Source organism: Drosophila pseudoobscura, chromosome X (assembly GCF_009870125.1).
Source record: "Drosophila pseudoobscura strain MV-25-SWS-2005 chromosome X, UCI_Dpse_MV25, whole genome shotgun sequence".
Taxonomy (NCBI): domain Eukaryota; kingdom Metazoa; phylum Arthropoda; class Insecta; order Diptera; family Drosophilidae; genus Drosophila; species Drosophila pseudoobscura.
The window spans coordinates 2,808,395-2,831,097 of NC_046683.1; the positions used below are offsets into that span (position 1 = coordinate 2,808,395).

The following is a 22,703-nucleotide window of genomic DNA, read 5'->3' on the forward strand; positions in this document are numbered from 1 at the left end:
GTATACGTTTATATTTCATTTTGTATCTGAATTTATACATGAATACATTGAAAATCTCTTAAATATATCATCGGGGATTAAACTAAGATTAAATTAAGATGCAACTTTATGAGGAAATAAACAAGTACATTGTACATCCTTCATTTGAAAGACTCTAAAACGAAATTACAAGCCCTGAAAGGTGTGCCTCCATATTCTATAGGTTCTTGGGGAAGATCAAATTTGTTGGAAGATTGAGTACAAAAACTTCGGTCTTCAAGCCTCACTATATTTAATAGCTACCAAAGCAGATATCGGTCCCCCATCTGATGTTTTCTTATCATTTCGAATGACTTCCAAGGTTGGATCCATAAAATACGCATATCTATCTACAGCATATAGCTATCGTAGGTACAAAGGGTGTCGGAAGACTGTGGGAAGAACAGGATAGGATAGGATTGTTAGAAAAAACTTCCGATTGCAGGGGTCTCCGATCTGTCCGATCCTTTAGTCCTTAAATACATAAAGAAACGCTCTCACAGATCTCGTTGCAACTGCAAAGGGTATATAGTCTTCGGCTGGCCGAAGCGGGCTTTCTAGCACACTTTTATTTGCAAGAGTCCTCCAAAGGAGGATCCTTCAGGGCCAGTAATACAATTGATTGTTTTAGAGCCTTGCGCATTCGTTGTTAAATGTAAATATAAATGTTAATTAATTGCTTGATTGATTGATTGTTGGGGGAAAGGGGGGTGGGGCAGGGCATACATACATCATATATCGGATATCGTACATCGTACATCTCGCCTTAATTGAATTCTCGCCGCTCTACGCTCGCGCGCGCGCTCTCTCTCTCTCTTGTACATTTAGATCGTTATCGTTATACATATTAAAAATCAACAAGTAATTACAGGAGATGTTTAAACATTAATTAGCTATAATCCGCGTATGGTTTATTTGTTAGACAATTACCATTATTACGGCTGCGCGACGGCGCTTACGCTCACAATCGCAATCGCACTCGCACTCCTCCCAGTCCCAGTCCCTGAAGGTTTCCATGGCTCTCTCCATCTCTCGTTATCTCTCTTTTGGATCACTCGTAGTACAAATTGATTAATATAGTGTGTATACATATATAAGATATAGATTTAGCAGCAGCAACTAACTAACACACCGGCTGACGGCTGACAGCTGACGGGAGGCACGGTTTGGCTTTGAGCGTAGTGCAAGAGGCTTTTGGAGCGTAGGGCGTAAGTGCTAGGGCGGCTGGTAGATGGTGGCTGGCGGCTTCTCCGCCCGCAAAGTAGTTCGTCGTCGCTGAGGGAAGATGCTTCTCTGCTTCGGCTTCGGCTTTGGCTTCGCCTTCGGCTTCTGCTCGTTTGCTTTTGCTTTTGGTTTCACTTACAACTAGAATTATATAATGTTTTCCATATGGGCTGGGTTTTTCTTTTTCCTATTTTCTGATTTTTTTTCTTTTCTTTTTTTCCAGTTCCAGAGACACAACACACACACACACTCACACACATGTACGAAATGCATGCTAGAAAGAAGACGGCGGCAATTTACACGGGAAGAGACTGCGGACGGGGCCTCTACTTTGTCGGCTGCTGCGGCTGTTCGTCCGGCAAATCCAGTATTCTGGCCACAAACTCGGAAATGTCCGTATTGCGCTGCAGATGCTCCACAATGAAGCTGTGCTTCAGCAGCTGCTCGTAGTTGGGCCGCGCCATATACTCCTTCTGCAGGCTGGTGGCGATAAAGTCTTCGAATTCGGGCGAGAATGTGCCCGCTGGCAGCCTGGGTGGATCGTCTTCAACCACCTTCGAAAATACACCCAAGAAAAGGGAATCGCAGATTAAAGGGAGACTTCGGCGGATGGATGGATGATTACCTGTCGCAGTTGCTCGAATGGCGTCCGCCAATTATCGTACGGATAGCGGCCGGTGGCCATTTCAATCATGCTTATGCCCAGCGACCACACATCGGAGCGTATGTCGTACTGTGCAGGATTCCCTTGTGGATCGATGCGCTCGGGGGCCATGTACGGCTTACAGCCGGCATCGATTGTCTTGGCAATGGAGTCCACCAGATAACCTGAGACCAGGCGGTTGAGAAGACACTGAGATTAGTCGAGAGAATGGAAAGCCAGAGGGGCAGGGTATGATTACCTGAGATGCCAAAGTCACAGATCTTCACCTGGCCGGCGCGATTGATCAGTATGTTCGAAGGCTTCACATCTCTATGGATGACCTTCAGTTGGGCGTGCAGATAGTGGAGAGCACTGACCACGCTCATGGCAATCTATGAAGCGATCCGGATGATCCCATGAGAAAACATTTCGCTCCCTTCAATGGAGTCGCTTACCTTTCCCAGCACACTCTCCTCCATGCGCAGGTCGTGCTTGAAGACCTTCGGATAGAACTTGTCCAGACTGGTGCTCATCACCTCCATGCAGATCCAGACGTCGCCCTCGCGGTACATCGCCCCATAGAAGTGAACCGTGTAGGGACAGTCGCTGGATCGCATCGATATGTCCAGGTCCATGACCAGACGATGCTGCTCCCGTATATTGACGGTCATCGGTATACGCTTTACTGCCAGCACTGTGTCCGTCTGGCGATGTCGCATCTTCTCCACAATGCCGTAGGCACCTCGTCCCAGATCACAGATTCGCTCCAGGCTGTCGGCATCTATGTCGAAGGTCTGGTCCCCGATCTGGATGGTGGCACGGGAGTCCAGGTTCCGTGGCGGGACACTATAAAAACAGCAAGAGGGCGGCCGAGAGGAAAGTAATGGTTTATCCCTTTGGATTTGGGTTTCGGTCTTGGGGATGGGGGCAGAACTTACAGAGCTTGTTCCGGTTCGCGGTGGATACTGATGGGTTGGGGACGCGGACGTGGTCGTGACATTGCGGCTTGGCTCTTCTGGGTCTCTCTTCGGTTCTACGTGAGTGTGTTGTTGCACTTTTCTGCAAGGATTTCCCCCGTTGCTGTCGCACGGATTTCAATGTGCGTGTGTCCGTGTGTGGGAGGGAGGGAGGGTGATTTAGAATCAAATGTGTGGGCTTTTCTGGAGTTTGGGAGTCGGCGACGACGACGACGGCGCGGCGGCGGCGGCTGTGGCTGCTGCTTCTCTGCTTCTGCTGGCTGCTATTTTTACCACATTTGGTCAAAAAAACCTGGTCGTGTTCGTGGAAGGCAAGTTCGCTGCGCGTCTGAATGGAATGCAAACGCTAGGAAAATGCCGCGCTTCGGTTTGACTTTGTGGCCGCGGTTTTCCGTTTTGCACTTTTCCTGTTTTTCTCGCGCTTCTCTACGATTTTCTTGCTTTTCCTCGCGTATTCTTCGTCCTCGTCAAAAACAATTAGAGATGTTAGATATATATTGATATATGAACATATCGATATACATATAGTTTTGGTGATAATATATTATTTGATTGTATGTTGTACAGGAATATATAGATATATCATCAGCGGAACTAATTTTCTGAGCTCAGGGAAAATCGACACAGTTTTTGAGATACTTCCCGTCGTTGGATCAGATATACCCGCGACTTTTGATTCTTTTGCAGTTTCATCGATGTACACAAAAAAAATGGTGGTATTATTGTGCGATAGGCGGCACTTGGTTTGGAAAATATAAAATACAATAACACCTTATCACTAATGAAAAAGGTCTGTTGTAAGCTCAAAAAGTGCCACTGAAACACATATTAGCTACCTCTTCTTCTGGTTTTTAGCTGTTTCGAATACCAGGAAAATCTAGTATTTGGAGGGAGTTTTCGCATCAAGGGTATTTCAAATGTTTTAAGTTTGTCTATTCCGTTTTTAATCACGATAGAGAGGAGAAGGTGGCAGGGTTGCCAGCATGGTTGCTCTCTACGGGATTTTGTGTAACGATTGTTTAGTCTATCGATAGTTTGCTGCTCAGCCAGGTCGTTCGTCGTTTTATAGATTTTACATGCGATTCCAAGCAATAAATAAAGCAGATAAGGTGTAATAATAGTGCGAACGCGACCGCAGCCCGCGGCAAAACTGCAAATTATAATAGGAAAATACCGCAGAAGCGATTTCTTGCAACAAAAACCCGCAAACGTCGTCGCCGTCGTGCCAATCGAAAAAAAAAAGAAAAAATCGCGAGCTCCTGCTGTTGCTGTTGTTGTTGTGTGGTGCTGTGTGAGTGAGTGCGTTCCTCACTCTCTCTCTCTCTCCCTCTTTCTCGCCGCTGTCGCTGTTTTCTTTTTGTGAATTTTGTTTTTGTTTCGGCCACAACAGTTAACTATTTGTGCAAAAGCGCGTGTGCACTGCCCCCACCCCTCGACCAAAAATATAGTGAAAGAGAGGGAAAGGAAGAATAAAAGGAAAAGCCCAAGAGACACTCACACTCACGCGCGCGCTGAGTGTGTGCGTGTGTGTGTGTGTGTGTGTGCTGCGGACCGCCGCCGCCACCGCTGCCGCTGCAGTACGAAAAATCGAAGATCCCAGGACCTGCTCTGCTCCTCCGCCGCCATCGCTCTCGTGCTGGTCAAAGAGAAGAGAAAGAGAGAAGAGAAGAGGGCAGAGAAGAGCATCCCGTAAAGAACCGTAACAATGTCCACCATCGAATTCGAAACGATTGGCAGCCGACTGCAGTCGCTGGAGGCTGCGCTGCAGGCGCAGAACGAATCCCATGAACAAATCGTCTTATCGAGGCCGCGCGGCGGCAGCAGCGGCGTCAGCGGAGGCTCCTCATCGCTGGCGCGTGTCCAACCAGCACCGGCAGCCCCCGGCAGCCTCGCCGCCACCACCACCACAGTTGGATCGGCCATCAGCATAGCCTCTAGACCCGCGCCACCAGTTCCTCAGCCAGCGCAGGCCCCCACAGCGGGCGTCTATGGCGGCACCTTTATCCCGCCCACCACCAGGAGTCCGCGTCCCACTCCAAACCTGCCACTGTGTGAGTTTTTGTCGCCGAATGGCGGGGGTAGGGGGGTTACAAGTACCAATAAGCTGTGTGCGTGAGTGTGTGCATGTTTGTGTTCTGATAAGAAACATTGCTTGTTTCTTCTTATAAGCAGTTGATTCCCCGTGTTGACAAAGGGGGCCAAACGCTATCGATTCCGGGACTGCATAACGGGACTGTGTCCTCACCCTCGTATCTACCTCCCCCTCCCTACTCGTGGCGTTTGACGATTGCATAGATAAGAGGTGTTTGGGGCGGGGGAGGATGGTCGGTCGGTCGGTCCGTCCGTCCGTCCATCGGTCGGTCGGTTGGCCCCAAGTGCGAAAACCAAAAGCAAAGCAAAACTTGTTTTCGGCAAACACACACACGCACACACATGCAAGACTGCATATGTATACCTACACACATACATACATACATATGTACATAAGTGCGGTATCTTATTCCATATATGGCAAAAAAAAAGCACTTGCCCGTGTGTCCGTCCAGCCACAGCCATCCCCCAGTGACACAACCCTGCGGACAGCCCCCCTCCACACGTTATCCTCCCTCACCGCTTTCCCATTGGATTTTCATCAGCCCATGCTTTCTGTATGTGTGTGTGTGTGTGTGTGCGTATGTGCTCTCTCCTTCGTCGCTTACTCTCTCGCTTTGTCAATAGGTATTTTATTGGTTATTTTTTGGCATTTCCGGAGTAAGTTTCATGATACGCCGCGCCACGCCGCTCTTGCGTTTCTTCTTTCGCTCTCTGGCCCCTCGCCCCTCGCCACCAACCCCCCCCCCACAGTCGATTGTTATGGATTTCGATTTCGAGTGTGTCTCCTCTTTCGCATGTTTACACATAACGGCATTTGTTTATGCCGTGCTTTTGTTGCCGCTGTTATTGCTAATTGTTGTTTCACTTTGAATTGTTTTTGTCACTGCTGAAGTGGGGGGAGTAAGTGGGCAGGGCGGGGCTGTTCTAGTAGCTCTTGCGCTCTCGCTCACACCTCATGCAAACCCAAGTGTGGCTACCTCCCACCCCCTCTCTCTCTCTTCGATCAGTACTTCGAAACGCGTAAATGGGAGATCGTAAACGGCGCACAGTGGGACAAATTAGATTTCAACCAGAATTTGGACTAACAAAATCCCTTAACCATGGAAAGTCGCTCGCCCTCCTGTGTATCCAATACGTTTGATGTATGAGAAATGAGTGCATATTATCTTGGGGTTAAGAGGCCGCCCTTCCGAGGTTTCCCCTTTCCCACCATCAGTTTTTGATTTATGAGCTTGTAAACAAATTACAGTCGACCTTCCAGAAGTCGAAGTCCACTATTATCCAAAGAAAGCGTTCGACTTGCCACCCGCTTCAGCTCGAAGAACCAGACGTTCGAATAATGGTAGCTAAAGTGTAGAATGAGGCAATAAAAAAAAGTTAGGATGTTAGGATTTGTTGTTTAATTTGTTAAATTAAACTTAATCAAAAATTGTTTGCGGAAGGAACAAAAACTTAACATATGTACATGCTTCAAGACATTCGCTGATAGTTTCGGAGATAGTGGGGATTACGCGAAGAGACAGAGCATCGGGGGAACGTGTACCTACCGGCAGGGTGAAACTCTGGTTCCGAGGAGAGCAGTTACCAACTAAAATCAATTTTCTATATTCTAAAGTAGAAGTGATACCTTTTGTTCAGGTTTATTCAATATTTCAGGTGCTTTAGGTTTGGCCCTCTGGCGACACATGGGAAGAGTGGAGCGAAATGTTTCAAATGCGGACAAGATCACAGCAAGGATATTATCCGATTCTTTTTGATAGAACTTCCCCCAACCTAAGGGATCAAGTGGAATTTCCCAGACCCATTTGGCAATCTAACCGCTCCCCTGAACTCCCAAACAACAGCTCAGAGTCCGCCAGGGAAATTCATTCTGTCACCGCTTTCGCGGAAGTGACCAAATCCAACAGGGCTTCCGCCCGGAACGCAGAGGCGGAACTCGATAAACTCAGACTGTTTCCAAATGAGCGAGAAATTTGTTAGATCTCCATCCGTGGCATCTTCTCTGGCCCAGGATAAGCTAAACGCACAGTGTTCCTCGTTGATCCAAACAACATTATTAAAGGAGATTTATTCAGGATATTAGATAATTTGTCAAAGCTTCCAACGCAGAACTAGATAGGCCTCAGATTGCCCAAGGGGGGATGGCAGTTGGTTCCGAGAAACAGCCAACAATGAAGATTCTTTAGCTAAATATTCAAAGTCTGACGCACAACAACAACAAACAGCTTCTCTCCATGTTCCTAGACAACAACGCAATAGATATTGCCATCATCTCAGAGATTTGGGTGCTGAAAAACGCGGACTGCAGCATTTTAGACTATTTTATAACTTTTTCTGCAAGCCCAGAGAGGACGGTCAGGAAAAACATTCAATTCAGCATTTTAAAAATAGAGAACGACTTGGAAAGTTTAGGAATAAAAACATTAAACCTCAAGAGAACCGCCATCAACACCAGGCACAAAAAAGGTTTTTGAGTTTGCGGCTTCGCTTGACATGCCTTCAATAGTGGGCGGGGACTTTAACGCTAAGTCATCTATCTGGGGAAATCCGATCTGTGATCGCAAGGGTCGCAGCATTGGGAATTCCACCCGAGAGGCGGGATTTATCTGCCTAAACGACGGTTCCCCAACCTTCTCCAGGAGCCCATCTCAATTCTCTGTTCTTGACCTTTCTTTTTTGAACTACAGTGCAGGGCCTAAATGCCCCCCTCCAAGGCAAGAACATCCTTCACAACGGAATAGCCCGGATTCTGGGTGCAAGCCACATCTCAAATCTGGAGAGCACCTTCCCAAGCAAGAACAAGTACGTTGCTAAGAAATGGTGGAACGAGGAAACGGAAAAACTTGGTTGATGCCAGCGCAACTTCTCCAAGTTTATAGAAGAGCTCTCTTCACAGGATGAGGGATTCAATCGGTGGCAGCAAATAGGGATTTAAACACGGGCTACGCTAAGGCATTTCGGGGGGTTGGCAGCATAATAGATAGAGTTGAGGTTTGGCACTAAAACTAGCTCCGACTTAGATGATATCAAGGGTTCTGCGGCTAACAAGCACGCTATAGACCAAGCCGGCATCACGGCAGCTCCACGGGGAAAAGAAGGATCAACTGGCAAGGGTGGCTTTGAAATCTATTACACGGACGGGTCAGTCGCAGGTGGGTCGCTTTCCTGCACGATAGGACAGGTTTTATAGATAGCTATTACATGCACAAAACCCTTTCCTCGTTGTCCGCCGAGCTGCTTGCTGTCGAGAAGTCATTAGACCATGCTATTTCGTACAATTTCCCTCGTGTCGCGCTCCTGGCAGACAGCAGAAACGGGGCTCTCATTCAGGATAACTATATAGCCTACAAAATCAGAGAAAAGATTCAACAAAATCAACATCTAGGAACTGTTGAGGTTCACTACATTCCCTCAGAACACTTCAGTTGACGCAGCAGCCCAAGAAGCGCCAGACGAGGAAAACACACAGAATTTTGAAAGCAGAATGGGAGAGAGAATACGCCGTGTTTGCTAGTCTCAAGCACCGAGGTTACTGCTCATCCAAACCGTGGTTCCTAAGTAAAACTAAGCTTAAGAGGTAACGCATTTGATAGGCACTCCACCCGCCAAAATGCATGTAGTTCCTGGTAGCATAGGTAATACACGCGATAGTATCGGTTGCAACAAGGAAAAACTTCCCATCTCTAAGAAAGTATAATGATATTTAGAAAGGAAAAAGGAAACATCAGCGCGTACCAAACACTAATTGACTTCATCGACGAAATCCAACATCTATTCTTTGGCTTGGCAGTTTCCACCTTCGAAAGGCGGGCGGCCAAGCAATCCCACGCTACTCACGGGTAGCATGGTAACATAAAAACAAAATAAAAGTGTAGAATAGTAGAATGGTATTCCATTTTGATGGATCGTGAACCGGGGCTAGGCCTTTGCGTCGTGCCCACTCAAAGGGCTCCTCAAGTAGGAATCATTTTTTGGGAATTGCACTCAAATAAAAGGAATGATGTTTGATCGTATTCTAAGACAAATCAAAAGATACACCCCACCCACCCCACTGTACGATATTTTAAAACAGTTTCCTAAGAAAATCGGTGTCTGTGGGCGTGTGTGTATGTTTATTTGGGGATTATTACTGCTTACAGTTTGTGGAGGGAAACTGTTGTTATTATTGGCATTGGGAAATACATTACCATTATCGTCTCCCAATCGAGCATTCGAGTGTGTGAGTGTTTGGGGGGCGGGGCAGCTTCGTTGCCGATAAGTAGTGGTGTCGAATGAAGGATTTTGAATAGAAGAATATGCTTTGTGACCCGCTCTATCTTGTGGAACAGAACAGAACCTGTTGACCTGATATTCCTTTTGTAGAGTGATGATATTCCATACTGTACTTCGAATAGTTTATTCAGGTCCCAATCCTGCGGACAGAAGATACATAAATCATCGTATATGCTTACCGTTTAGACCAATAACAATATTGTAATGTCTCTCGTTTGTCTTGTGCAGCCGAGGCTGGCACGAATCGGCGCCGTATGATCCTGTCGCTGCCCACACAGCCGCACCCCTCAGAAACGGAGACGGACAAGAAGCTGAAGATCATCATGGCCCAGACGGGCAAGCTGAACATAAACGGGCTCCAGTACCCGACGGACATCCACGATCTGCGGCACCTGGGCGACCTGGGGAACGGAACCAGTGGCAATGTGGTGAAGATGCTGCATGTGTCCAGCGATACGATCATTGCCGTGAAGCAAATGCGGCGCACGGGCAACGCGGAGGAGAACAAGCGCATCCTGATGGATCTGGATGTGGTGCTCAAGTCCCACGACTGCAAATACATTGTCAAGTGCCTCGGCTGCTTTGTGCGCGACCCGGACGTGTGGATCTGCATGGAGCTGATGTCCATGTGCTTCGACAAGCTGCTCAAACTCTCCAAGAAGCCGGTGCCCGAGTGCATTCTCGGCAAGGTCACAGTGGCGGTAAGTGGCGACCACTGCTTCTTTCACAGTTGATTTCCCACTAACCCCAACCACCCTTCTGTTGGCCACCCCACAGACGGTCAACGCCCTGTCGTATCTGAAGGACAAGCACGGGGTCATCCATCGGGACGTGAAGCCCTCGAACATACTGATCGACGAGCGCGGCAACATCAAGCTCTGCGACTTTGGGATCAGCGGTCGTTTGGTGGACTCCAAGGCCAACACGCGCTCGGCTGGCTGTGCGGCGTACATGGCGGTGGGTGCCCTGTATATACATATGTGTATTCCTTTATTCCGTTATCCTTCCCTTCCTTTTAGCCGGAACGAATCGATCCAAAGAAACCAAAGTATGACATACGCGCCGATGTCTGGTCGCTGGGCATCACGCTCGTGGAGCTGGCCACTGCGCGATCCCCCTACGAAGGCTGCAACACGGACTTTGAGGTGCTCACCAAAGTGCTGGACTCGGAGCCGCCCTGCCTGCCCAGCGGCGAGGGCTTCAATTTTAGTCACGAGTTTCACGATTTTGTCATCAAGTGGTGCGTCCCTTGTCCCCCTTTGGCTTCCCTTGTTGTTGATCAGGAACTGAACTCGCTTCTTCTTTTGGTTGCAGCCTCACAAAGAACCATCAGGATCGACCCAAGTACCCGGAGCTCCTGGTTCAACCGTTCATAAGGACCTATGAGACAGCCAAAGTAGATGTTCCAAACTGGTTTCAGATGGTCATGGAGACGGCCGGCAAGCGGCTGCGCGCCAATGGCGATCCCACGCTGAAGAGGTGAGGAGGCCGGCAGATCAAGAGGAGCCCCCCTTGAAAACCCGACAAAAACCCCATAGATCCTCAAAAATACTGCTCCCAAAGATATGTACAATCCGTGGATGATGTGAGGTTGTCCTGTATAGATCTCTCTCGCTCTCGCTCTCTCTCTCTCTCTCTCTCTGTCTCTTGAGCGCATCTTTTCCGTTTCCGTTTTCTGTTTTCTGTGCTTCTTGAGTCCAAATCTGGGAAGCACAAGCTCCTGCTAGAAGGTAGGAGAAAGGATCACAGTACCTAATCGTAGGACAAGCTACTGCCTAACCCAAAAACTATGTTTAATTTCTAATTTCTAATGCTAGCAACTAAATCCGAATTGCTTGTTTCCTTTCTTTTTATTTAAACGAATTAAATTACCCTAGGATTACTTTTTTACTTTCTTTAGTCTTTTCTCCTGGCAAAGGAATCACACTCCACTCTCTTTCCTGCTCCTCCTCCTCTTGGCACTCTTTTTTTCTTTGTTTTCGTTTATGTTTCCGGCATGTTTTCTTCGTTCTCCACACGCCTTACACATAGCAATTAAAGCATCATAGAATCTGTTGTTCTAGATCCTAGGGGCCTAGCTCCAATGCTCTTTCCAAGGCACTGAATGATGTATGTATCTGGCTTTCGGTCTGCGCAGTGCGTTTTGGGATACTGGGAGAGACTCCTCTCCCGCTTGCAATACTGAAACGCACTGTAGCTGAAGGATGTCCGAAATCGAAATGGTGTAAGCCTTTGGAGAGTGCTAGTTCCCTCCCTCCCCCCACTGTAAAGTCTGTCCTGTATCCTATATCCCTTAGATCTATTCGTCTACGCTCTGTACTGGTGTACTGGTACTAGATATTACTCTAAATATCAGTAATGCTCTGCAAGAAACACCCCCTGGGAGTACTACCGAATATTTATAAACTTTTATTTGTTTCTTCCCACTTTTGTGACACTCTTTTGCGTATTATTTTTTGAAGAATCCCATTTGAAAGTGTGTGTGTGCGCAGTGTTTTTATTTTCCTTTTTTTACCATCTTTTTATTACCATTTTTTGTAGGTTACCTAATTCCTAATACCATTTCTAAACAAAACAAAAACAAAACCAATACAAATACAAATACAAAACAAAACAAAAAACAAACCTGAAAGAATTGAATAATGACAAAAACCATAACGAAAAATTATAAAAATATAATCGAAAAAGCAGAAGACAACCCACAAGGCAACCCATAAAACCACCCAAAAAGCAAAACAGCATCCCCACCACTATGCGGTACTGTACGTACCACATGTGGGTGGAAAACTGTCGAGCAACCGATCAATACCGATACCCATCTGTATGCAGATATAAACCCATACTTATATATACGTATATCTACTATATATTATGATAATACCAACCAATACCAAGACTACCCATAAACAATCCTCCCCAATCAAAAGTAAAATTCAGTAAGTACGAAGAGTTTATTACTACATTACAAACATTATTACTATTAGCCGTCTAATCATAGTCTCCATGTGCGCATATATATCCATTCTGTATCATACGATCACAAGCTTTACTAATTTTCATCAACTAATGTCCGAGAATACAGTGTACCCTTGCAGACAACGACCTAGCAATAAAGTTGAGCAAAGCCCCAACCCCTACCAAAGAAATCTACCATCTAAAGAACATCTAAGACTTGCAGATGGTATCTGTCTGTCCGTAACGTCTGTGTGAGTGCTATAGATGCTTTCTGGCATATGCAAATAATTAGGAATGGTTTACCCCAAGGAACAATCCGCACTGCAATGGTACCTGATGCTTCGGTCAGCCCGAAGTTTGCTGATTTCTTTGGTTTCTTTACTTGCATGTGGCTCGCATGAGTTTTGCCTGGCTTTCACTAACTTTTCATTGGTTTTGGTTTCGGTTTCGGTTCTGATTATAATTTTTCCCACAAAGCTCATACCACATCAAAGAAGGTAATTTCGATATTTTTAATAGTGCTTATTTGTGTTGTACAATATTTTTGCAAGCTGTTAAGTTCTCCTCTGCCCTTTCTGATTCCCCCTTCCCCTACTTTTGATCCTGTACAAGTCCTGTACATATTTGTTCATCCGATCCCTGGCGCCGAGTGCCGTGCTGCGCCGTGCCCTGCCTCGTGGTAGTGCTTAAGCAAGCAGCTATCCTGCTGATGCTTCAACGAATTGGCCAATCTATAGCTGCCTAGCATTTCTATTCCCTGTTCCCCTGTCTGGCATCTCGCTGCTGCTCACTCGCTGTTGCTCACTCGCTGTACCTATTTCTCTATCTCTCGCTGTCTCCATCATCCTCTCGCTTGATCTCTGTTCCACACAAACACACACACACACGCTGACACAAATACACAGAAACTGTATATACACATACACTACGAATCATTTATATATGTATATCTAAATGTATGTTTTATGTGTTGCTGTGCATACACATGGTTTGTATGTATGTATATATGTACATGCAATATACATATGTATATATGTGTCCCATCCTTGCCTCCCAAACACACCCACACACCCCGCCACCTTCTCACCCACTCCAATCCCCTCACAATACCTGCCACCCGTCGTGTTTCTGCCCTTCTGGCCGTACATTTGTCTGTTTTCCCCTCATCTATTGTTTATCCATATCGGTATTGATGTCGAGCTATCGAGGTATCAATTAACATGAACCTTACACTAATTGCAGACCAACAACAACAACAACCACAACAACAAAAACAACAACAACAACAGTTGGAAATGGTGCAGCCGGAGAACCAGTGATGGGACCAGGATCAGGAGCAGCCCCAACAAAATACGGCAGAGCGGCAATATCCTACCAAGCTCCGAGCACCATGAATCCACAGAAGACAATAAAACCCACGCAGATACCAAGCTACCAGCAACCACAGGCGCATCAGCAACAGCAACAGCAGTCGCAGTCGCAGTCGCAGTATTTCATACAATCAGCCACACAACTACCTCAAAAAACAACAACAAAAACAACAACGACAGCAGGAACAACCACAAACTGCTTCGGGCACAGCGGTGGGAGCAGGAGCGGTAGCAGCAGTGCCAGCCCACTGTCGCCGGCCAGTGGGCTAAGCGCCAGCCCGCTGTCGCCGCCGAGTGGAGGCATCAGCGCCAGTCCACTGTCGCCGCCCGGTGGCATCAGCGACATAAGCAAACTGTACCGGAAGTCGCCCTTCATGCAGCGGAAGCTGAGCAACGGAAACCCTCAACATTATCAGCAGCAGCACTACAAATACAGCGATGAGAGCCCCAAGAAGGAGTCGATGTTCAGCAGTATTGGTGGGTACACATTGAAACAGTCAACATTCATCCATTTTTGTCTGTAAAGAACCAGTTGGCTATCTCGCTACTGGCATCTCGTTAGCGCTCTCTCGCTGTTACCTCTCTATCACTCCCAGCGTGGCTTAGCAGCTCGCATCACCTTGCACTCGCTGTAAACCCGTACTCGTGAGGGTATCCCCATACCCATACCCCACACCCCATATAGGAATTTGTAGTCAATACTTCAAATGTTTTACAATGATAAATACTCGAAATTCCATTATAATTTGATAGATAGCCCGCTCCACCTGAAGCTATCATTTGTGGCTACTGTTGATAGCATGATTTATCTTATCTCTCGCCCATTCTCTTTCGTTCCGCTTTGCAGGCCAATCGATTCTACGCAATCTGACGACATCGCCCTTCAGCCAAAAGAAACACCATTCAACATCGTCATCGTCGGCATCGACGACACCAACAGCAACAAAATCCACAGGAATACCAACACTGCCGCACAACAACCAAACCGCAACAACCACGGATAAAACAGCATCAGCAGCGCCAACGTCAACGCCCACAACAACAACAGCGACAGCGACAGCACCCAGCACGCCCCAATGGCGGCGGCCAGCGGATAGTCCCTTAGCCTACGACAGCTGTGATAGTAGTAGTAATGTGAATGCGAATGCGAGTACCCTGACCTTGGGCCTATCCTCCCCCTCGCCATCGCTGCAGCGCAGGCCATTTCCCACAGAGATACAAACGCAGGCGGCAACAACAGGCTCGTCGGTGACTTTGCAGCTGAACAGCCAACTGCAGCAGCAGCAGCAGCAGCAACAACCACAGCGCCTGCAGCCAGGAAATCAAAGCCCCATAGGTAATGGTCAGGAAAGGATCCCCAAGGAAAAGCAAGCCCCAACGAGAGTTTAAGCCTTGTATATTAATCGGCCTTGGAATTCTCTCTCTCGTTTCAGTGTTGCAACGCTTCTACCATCAGCAGAACCAGCTCCGCGAGAAGGAGGCCGCCGAGCGGTACCAACAGCAGCGCCAGCAGCCAGTCGGCGGCACCAGCACGAATCCATTCCACAGCAACTACGTGCCGCCGCCGCCCTCGACGCACTCCACATCTAGTCAGTCGTCCACGCAGTCGACGTGCTCGCAGATTGCGGCCCCCCTCGCCAGCCTATCGCCGCCCGGAGCGACGGCTGCGGCGGCGGCGGCAGCGGGACACTTTGGGGTGGGCAGTGCGGAGCAGCTGCAGTACCAGCCGCTGCCCCTAACGACGGCGGAGGTGGCCACAAGTCCCAGATCTCCAGAGCAGCCGCAACCGCAGCCCCTGCACCACCAGCAGCAGCATCCACAAATGGAGTATGGTGGTGGGGGAGGCGGTGGCGGAGGTGGGGGCGGTGGCGTTGGGGGATCGATGGTGGCCAGCAAGCTCAGCAAGCTGTACGCCCGCCGGCAGCTTTTGGGCCAGAGCTCGAGCAGCAGGGCGAGCAGCAACAGCCTGGACGCGAAGGAGCAGCACGATGCGGGTGAGTGGCGCCGCCTCATATTTCATCTTTTGGCTGCCGCTTTTGGGTTTGCTTTGAGCTTGAGCTTTGGGGGGAATTCTTTTCGATTGCATTTGCATTTACATTTTCGTTTCGTTCTTTCTCTCTTTGTTTTTCTCCACACGCACACCGCACATCACATCCACATGCACCACCACACGCACCACACAAAACGCACGTCATAATCATTGCACTGCCTCCACCAATCAACCAATCAACAAATCAATCAATAAATCATCCATCATCGTTGCATCAGGCTGGTTCAACACCCTCGCCGGCGCCATGAAGCGACAATTTGCCACCTATGTTAAAACCCAATTGAATTCCACAGCCACGTCACCGGTGGCCAGCGCGGGTGAGCCACAGCTACAGCCACAGCCACACCTCCTGCCTATGGAGTCCATGTCGAGTCCTCTTCAGCTCCAGTCGCAGTCGCAGTTGCAGTCGCAGCCACAAATGCAGTCGCAGGTACAGCCGCCGGCCTACAGGAGTGTCGTGAACAACGGAGGAGGCGGCAAGGCCTACTACTATCGCACCCTCTCCGCGGCGAGCAGCAGCAGCAACACCAGCCAGAGCACCTCCCCTACCACGGAGCCGCTGGCCAGCAGCGCTGGCTTCCTGCGGCGCTATGCCAGCAGCGGTGCCGGTCCCGGAGGCGGAGGCAGCATCAGCACACCCCCCAGTCCGCACATCCTCGCAGGACTTGATCGCAGGCACCGCAGTCCGGATCCGCCGCCACGCTACAATCGCGGCCAGTCGCCGTTGCTGCTACGCAAGAATCTGCTAGAGCTGAGTGGACAGCCGCCGGGCTCCCCCCTGCTCCATAGACGGTGAGTCTTTGCCCTATTGTCGGCCTGCTCTAAACCGTGTGAATGCTTAATCTTCCCCTTCTGTGCCTCCTTATAGATATGTGTCGGCGTCGCCGCCGTTGCCCCCTCCGCGACGCGGCTCTGAGAGCGTGCCCGGATCACCGCAGCACTTCCGCACCCGCATCCACTACACCCCTGAGCCCCAGAGACGCATCTATCGCACCATAGATCAATGAGTGGCGCTGCAAATCATGGTCATGTGATGCTGGTATGGCTTCGATGACGATGCCGGGGGCGCAGGTGGCTCCGGTGCATCCGTTCTGGATGCGTCGCCAGGGGACGCACCTCTGTCGATGCCCGACCCTCGCGGCCACTTGAGCGCCGGCCCAACGCTGGGGGGGATGAGCGGAGCGGGTCGTCGGGCATGCTCGGCGAGTGGTTCGTATGCCAGTTTGTATGCGGATGCCAATGCGGATATGGATACGGATGCAAATGGGGATGGGGATGCATGGCCAGGAGCAGGAGCAGGGGCAAAAAACAGCCGAAATGGGAACAGATGGATGGACAAGGCGCCGTGGACATGTGATTGAGACAGACAGACGGACAGACAGACCGAAACATATAGAGAGAAAAAGCAAACGAAAGTGTTCAAAAGTCTTATACGTATAAGTGTTTGGCCTCAGCGATTCCTCATCTTGGAAATCCCTAAATCTAATTTATACTACTTCTTCCGCTGTGTTTATCATTTCTTTTTCCTTTTCCTTCTTATTTTTGTTTAGAATCAGAATCAGAAGATAAATATATCGATCTACATATATACGAGTATATATAAATTCCTTTGTGCAATAGTTGAAAGCAATAATGTTTGTCCATTGAGATATCTATCTATCTATCTATTTATCTATCTATCTATCGTTCAGTCTACTGTATGGCCCTTTCAATGTTAAATGTTTACATTATACAACTATATACACAGATATACACAAGCATATACCTATTATGTACATGAATATACATGTATGTATATTCCACATAGGAGTCAAGAGCAATTTCGATTTGTACGAGTTATACACCTCAAAACAAAACAAGCAACCAAGCAATCCCCAGGAGAGACTCTTCCTCTGTAAATATGTATTTGTAGTCCATTCGACATGTTCCTTAACCAGACCCAGACCCAGGCCCAGCATTCGCATACCCCCCTGCAACTCCCTGCATGTGGATACGTATGGTATGCACAGACGGACATAGTACGTATACATAAAAATAGGAAAGAAGGCATATACATAGTCCTGTCCTGTATGTGTGTGTGTGGAAAACCGAAATCAAATTCTAATCACAGTTTGTGTGGCCTCGTGTTCTTTGTTCCTTCTGTGCGTGCGTGCAAGAAAGTACATAGTATGTAACCTATTAGCCACAACTCTAGTAACTGTCTAGTAACCCCAAAAGAGAAGAACTTTCGTTGATTTGTATTTGTATAGAAGAGCCTTGTATATATAAAGAAAGAGAGAGAGAGAGAGAGAGAGTAGAGTGTAGTGGGAGATGTAGGCGGATGTGTGCTGTTTGCAACCACAAAACGGAAGGGAAATCCAAGCACATCACAAGGGAAGATATTGTAACCGACTACTGTAACGATTACGATAATGCAAATGTTTTATTTATTATATATGCATTCGGCAACAAGCAACAATTCATGAAACGATCTGTTTTCGACTGATTTATGTGTTAAAGTTTAAGCTTTGGTACCGAGTATGTCTAGGCCTATGTATGTATGTATATTTTGAAGCGAGCAGTATCCTTGGCTGTGCGTATACGCCTGGAACGATCTTCTGGTTCTTCACCCTATACGCACACCCATCCATGCTGTACTCTCTATACACAGTCTGTGCGAGATGTGTACGTACGTTTTTAGTTTTTATGCGCATATTGTATATTGTAAAAACATTCAACTGAAAAACCATAATAAACCATCAAACCGAACTCTGATGAATACCAGTAACGAGACAAATTCAATAAATAACTAGCTTTAAACGAAACCATGCACGGCAGCACAATGGCAGTTTCGAGTGGCAGTGCTTCGGAATGCTTTGATTCCCATCCGTATAATGTAGTCACAATATTATTCGAATACAATTCACGTAAAATGTAAAAACTATTTCCTGCCCAAAACGCAAGTCTATCAAGTCATAAAAGATACTTTCAGTGCCACAATATGCATCATATATTCGCATAGTCTACGGATCCGAATGCGAGCGTTTTGTCGGATCAAGTCTCGCATTTGACCCGTTTCGCGAGTCATTTGTGAGCGTGTGGAGTGCTTAATACGACAGATACTCGATGCCATTTGCAGAGTTATTTATTTATGTCAATGGCTAGTAATATGTCTCCTGCTCCACCCAGCCGCCGGGGTTTCGGCGAATGAGATAGCGGCGACCCTCGTCAAATAGAATAATGAGCACTCCAAACGGAAAGGCATAGGTCCACCATATAAATCTGGAAGTAGGAGTGTCTGCAAAGTGGTTCAAGCTGGTTAAGTCTACGTTCTCTTACTTGACGGGGTACATTCTTAGTGCTTTTTTCATGCCTGGCAGGTAGCAGAGTGCACCTGCGATAACTGTTTCCAGAACCAATGCGAAATTGAGCACATGATTGCTCATGCCCTGATGTAATATGGAGTTTCGGCGCGTTTTGCAGATTATTAAATCGGCCCACTGGGTGACGACAATTGAGACAAAATACCCCGTGCAGGCCGTATACTGGAGCTCCTTGCGTTCCTCGTAGGTCTGCAGTGAAACAATGAAGTAGATTAAACCTTGAGTCCATTTAAACCTTAGGCCATCGATTGTACCCATTCTTGGCCATAGTCGTCTCTCAGGTCCTCGACATCCTTGGCGTCCCATTGATCCCGAACTCCCACGAGGGACATGGGCGGAAATCCATGTTCGGCCATTATGGCAAAAAATGTGAAGAAACAAGCGACGGTTTGTATGATTCCGATCTGCAAATAGGCCATCAAAATCAACCTGTAACATTGAAGTGGATTGCAGTTAGGGGAAACTCCGATTGAAACACATCTAAGCATACTTTTTGTTAACCAGGCGGTCTTCGAATGGATCCCTCGGCATGCGGGACATGATGTCGGATTCGGCTTTCTCATAAGCAAGGGATATGGCCGGCAGCATATCGGTTCCGATGTCAATGCACAGAATGGCGATGGTCCCCAGGGCCAATGGAATGTCAATTGTCACAAACAGCAAGAAGGGCACTATCTCGGGCAGATTCGAGGTCAGAGTGTAAGCAATTGACTTTTTGAGATTGTCGAATATGAGGCGGCCCTCCTCAATGCCCACAACAATGGAGGCAAAGTTGTCGTCCAGCAGAATCATGTCCGCGGCCTGCTTGGAAACATCCGATCCGGCAATGCCCATGGCCACGCCAATGTCGGCCCGCTTCAAGGCCGGCGAGTCGTTGACGCCGTCGCCCGTGACGGCAACAATTTCGCCGCGCCTCTGACAGGCCTCGACTATGATGAGCTTCTGTTGCGGCGAAGTGCGGGCGAATACGATTTCAGTGTGGTAGTAAATGACGGCATCCAGGTCTTCTGCCTTCATGTCGCGGAGCTCTCCGCCGTGTACCACGATGGAAGTGGCTGAGCGGGGGTCCACCTGGTGGATATCAACGCCACGCGACTTGGCAATGTCCTCCGCCGTGGGCTTCGTTATGATGCCCACACTCTTGGCTATGGCCTTGGCTGTGATGGGATGATCCCCAGTTACCATGATTACTCGCACTCCCGCCGATCGACACTTCGATACTGCGTCTGGAACGGCCGCCCTCGGGGGATCTATCATGGATATTAGGCCCACAAAGCGCAGCTGCGTGAGCGGAAAGTTTGGTGGCTCCGTACTGAACTCGTAGGACAGCGGATACTCGTCCTTCGTTAGCATGAGGTCGGCGAATCCCAACACTCGCTCCCCCATTCCGCCCATCTCCATGTAGGCCTCCTCGAACTCATCCTTCAGCTGCTGCGTCAGTTTGACGGTTTTTCCCTGGATCATTATCGTTTCACAGCGGTCCAATATTCTTTCTGGGGCACCTTTCATCTCTACAATATAGTGAGCATCTTCCGCATCGAACTCGTGCACAGAAACTTGATATTTTTCCGTGGAATTGAAGGGTATCTCGGTCATCTTGAGGTGCTTTCGTCGAACTGGTCCGACGCCGCCATAGACAGTCTCCGCAAATTTGAGCAGTGCCGCCTCCGAAGCGTTCCCACTTACATCTTTCTTGATAATCGGTAAATCCTCTTGGCCTCCTTTGAAATCCGCCGAGTTGCAGAGGGCTGAGCAGAGCAAAAGCGCGTTGAAGGAGGCATCGCTCTTATCGAACTTTGACCCTCTGAAGTTCTCCGTGGTATCGCATTCCACTATGGCCTGATCATACCACATGTGTGCCACTGTCATTCGATTCTGCGTCAGAGTGCCCGTCTTATCGGAGCAGATGGTCGACGTAGAGCCCAATGTTTCGACGGCTTCCAAGTTCTTCACGAGGCAATTCTTAGACGCCATGCGCTTGGCTGTCAGCGTCAGGCAGACAGTAACTGTTACGAGCAGACCCTCCGGCACATTGGCCACTATGATGCCGATGAGGAACACAACGGCGTCTATGAACGTGTATCCAAGAACTAATGCTATCACAAAGAACGTGAAACCCAACAGACACGCCAGAATTGTAATAAATCGAATAAAACGTTCTATTTCCCGGGATATGGGCGACTGTACTTCGTCCAAGCCGGCCGCCAAGTTGGCTATTCTGCCCATCACGGTGTTGTCGCCGCAGCTGATGACAACTCCCCGGCAAGTGCCTTCGAGGACGTTGGTCGAGAAGAAGGCTAGATTTTTGGTTTCCAGCGGATTCTCATGTGTGTATTCGGGCGATCTAACCTGTGGTTCCGACTCCCCCGTCAACGATGAGTTGTCCACCTTTAGGCCGTGGGACTCCAGGATTCGAATGTCGGCCGGAACTCGATCGCCGAACTTCACCTCCACGATGTCGCCCTTGACGAGCTGATCTGCGGGTATGGTGTTTATTTCGCCATCTCGAATAACTGTGGCATATTGCGGAACCATATTCTTGAACGAATCCATAATGGCCGATGATTTATGAACCTGAACAAAAGGAAATCATTCAATTAATAGATGTGCAGTGTACTTTTCATCGCCGAACACCCGCATCTATAGTCCCTATAAGTGTATCATGAATGATTCTACTTATGCGATAGTCCTATTCCCAAGAGGACCCCAAAGAGGGCCTTGGGCGAAAGAGAAAGTTAGGTGTTCTTAGACGAGATATCTGAGAGCTGTACCCACGTGGTACACCACAAAACTCACAGAAAAGGCCTCAACAAAAAAGTATTAATACTGAAATCAGGTTATACTCGTAACGAGCCATCTCTGGAACCAAGTTCTGGTTTCATTGGTAAATTGTGTCATGTAGCAATGACTCCTCGCGAGTGAACAATAAAATTTACCTGGAAGTAGGAGAATAAGCCAGTGATGATCACCAATATGGCCAAGGCCAAGCCAAGAAACATGTTGTCATCAGGTGCATCGGGTTGGGTTTGAGATTGTATAATGTACCCAACGAAGCACAGGAAAGATCCAGCCCACAGCAACATGGCAAATCCGCCAAACATATTCCTAAGGAATATTACAAACTGGGACGTTTCTGCGGCTGGTGTTAGCATATTGGGGCCATCCTGTTCCAGTCGCATTGCTGCATCCGACTTAGATAAACCCTGTGCAAATTGGAAGGCACAAGGAAGGTTTTTGGGAAATTAGCAGTCAATACGGGCCCTCTGGCTGCTCGGCCTACCTTGACCGGATCAGTGTTCATCCGCTCCAAGAGTTCCTCCAGCGGTATTTTATGGAGATCGGTTTCGACATCTTTCTTATACGATTGAATATCCTTCTTGGGTTCTTTTAATTTTATGAATTTCTTTTTCTCTTTTGAAGCCATGTTTCAAACGAACAGGCTTTTGTGGTTAAAGTTGATGTCGTATTGTACGTATATGGGATTTGGAAACAAATGATTTCTTGATAATTTTTTAATCTCTGTAACAGTTTTTTCACAGCAATGTTTGTGTTTCCGGGTAGTCTATTAGAGTCTATTCTATTTCCAATACTGCTCAAGGATTGCATGGGTAACAGCCAGAAGGAAGCCATAATAAAAACCTAGAATTCGACGGGAATGTCGATTTGAGTCATCCCCCGACTATATGTACAAGATTGCCGAATTTCGATCAGCTCGGACATGAAGAAAATCTATTTCCA

At 48.0% G+C, this 22,703-nt stretch overlaps 3 protein-coding genes across 5 annotated transcripts; 1 reads left to right on the forward strand and 2 right to left on the reverse strand.

Moving 5' to 3' along the window:
* Position 1: 1 nt before the first annotated feature.
* On the reverse strand, positions 2-3,383 carry lic (dual specificity mitogen-activated protein kinase kinase lic). Its single transcript, XM_001355641.4, has 5 exons — positions 2,824-3,383; positions 2,341-2,731; positions 2,145-2,277; positions 1,868-2,070; positions 2-1,796 (listed from the first exon to the last, which is right to left on the reverse strand). Exons 1-5 carry the CDS (start codon positions 2,883-2,885, stop codon positions 1,569-1,571), a joined length of 1,017 nt encoding a protein of 338 aa, XP_001355677.3. The 5' UTR covers positions 2,886-3,383; the 3' UTR covers positions 2-1,568.
* A 461-nt stretch (positions 3,384-3,844) lies between these two features.
* On the forward strand, positions 3,845-18,351 carry hep (hemipterous). Of its 3 annotated transcripts, none has more exons than XM_002133746.3 (10): positions 3,845-4,913; positions 9,457-9,929; positions 10,006-10,185; positions 10,248-10,468; positions 10,543-10,707; positions 13,426-14,030; positions 14,401-14,889; positions 14,987-15,547; positions 15,822-16,395; positions 16,472-18,351. In XM_002133746.3, the coding sequence occupies exons 1-10, from the start codon at positions 4,568-4,570 to the stop codon at positions 16,608-16,610; spliced, it is 3,753 nt and encodes a 1,250-aa protein (XP_002133782.3). In that variant the 5' UTR covers positions 3,845-4,567; the 3' UTR covers positions 16,611-18,351. The 3 variants fall into 3 exon arrangements, with proteins under 3 accessions (XP_002133782.3, XP_033239870.1, XP_015041336.2); XM_033383979.1 differs by having other exon boundaries at positions 15,897-16,395; XM_015185850.2 differs by lacking the exons at positions 3,845-4,913; positions 9,457-9,929; positions 10,006-10,185; positions 10,248-10,468; positions 10,543-10,707 and adding an exon at positions 11,822-12,164.
* Positions 18,352-18,474: 123 nt separating this feature from the next.
* JYalpha lies at positions 18,475-22,510 on the reverse strand. The gene is made up of 6 exons (XM_002133744.3): positions 22,246-22,510; positions 21,902-22,168; positions 19,456-21,539; positions 19,220-19,394; positions 18,922-19,154; positions 18,475-18,864 (listed from the first exon to the last, which is right to left on the reverse strand). The coding sequence occupies exons 1-6, from the start codon at positions 22,387-22,389 to the stop codon at positions 18,744-18,746; spliced, it is 3,024 nt and encodes a 1,007-aa protein (XP_002133780.1). The 5' UTR covers positions 22,390-22,510; the 3' UTR covers positions 18,475-18,743.
* Between the last annotated feature and the right edge of the window lie 193 nt (positions 22,511-22,703).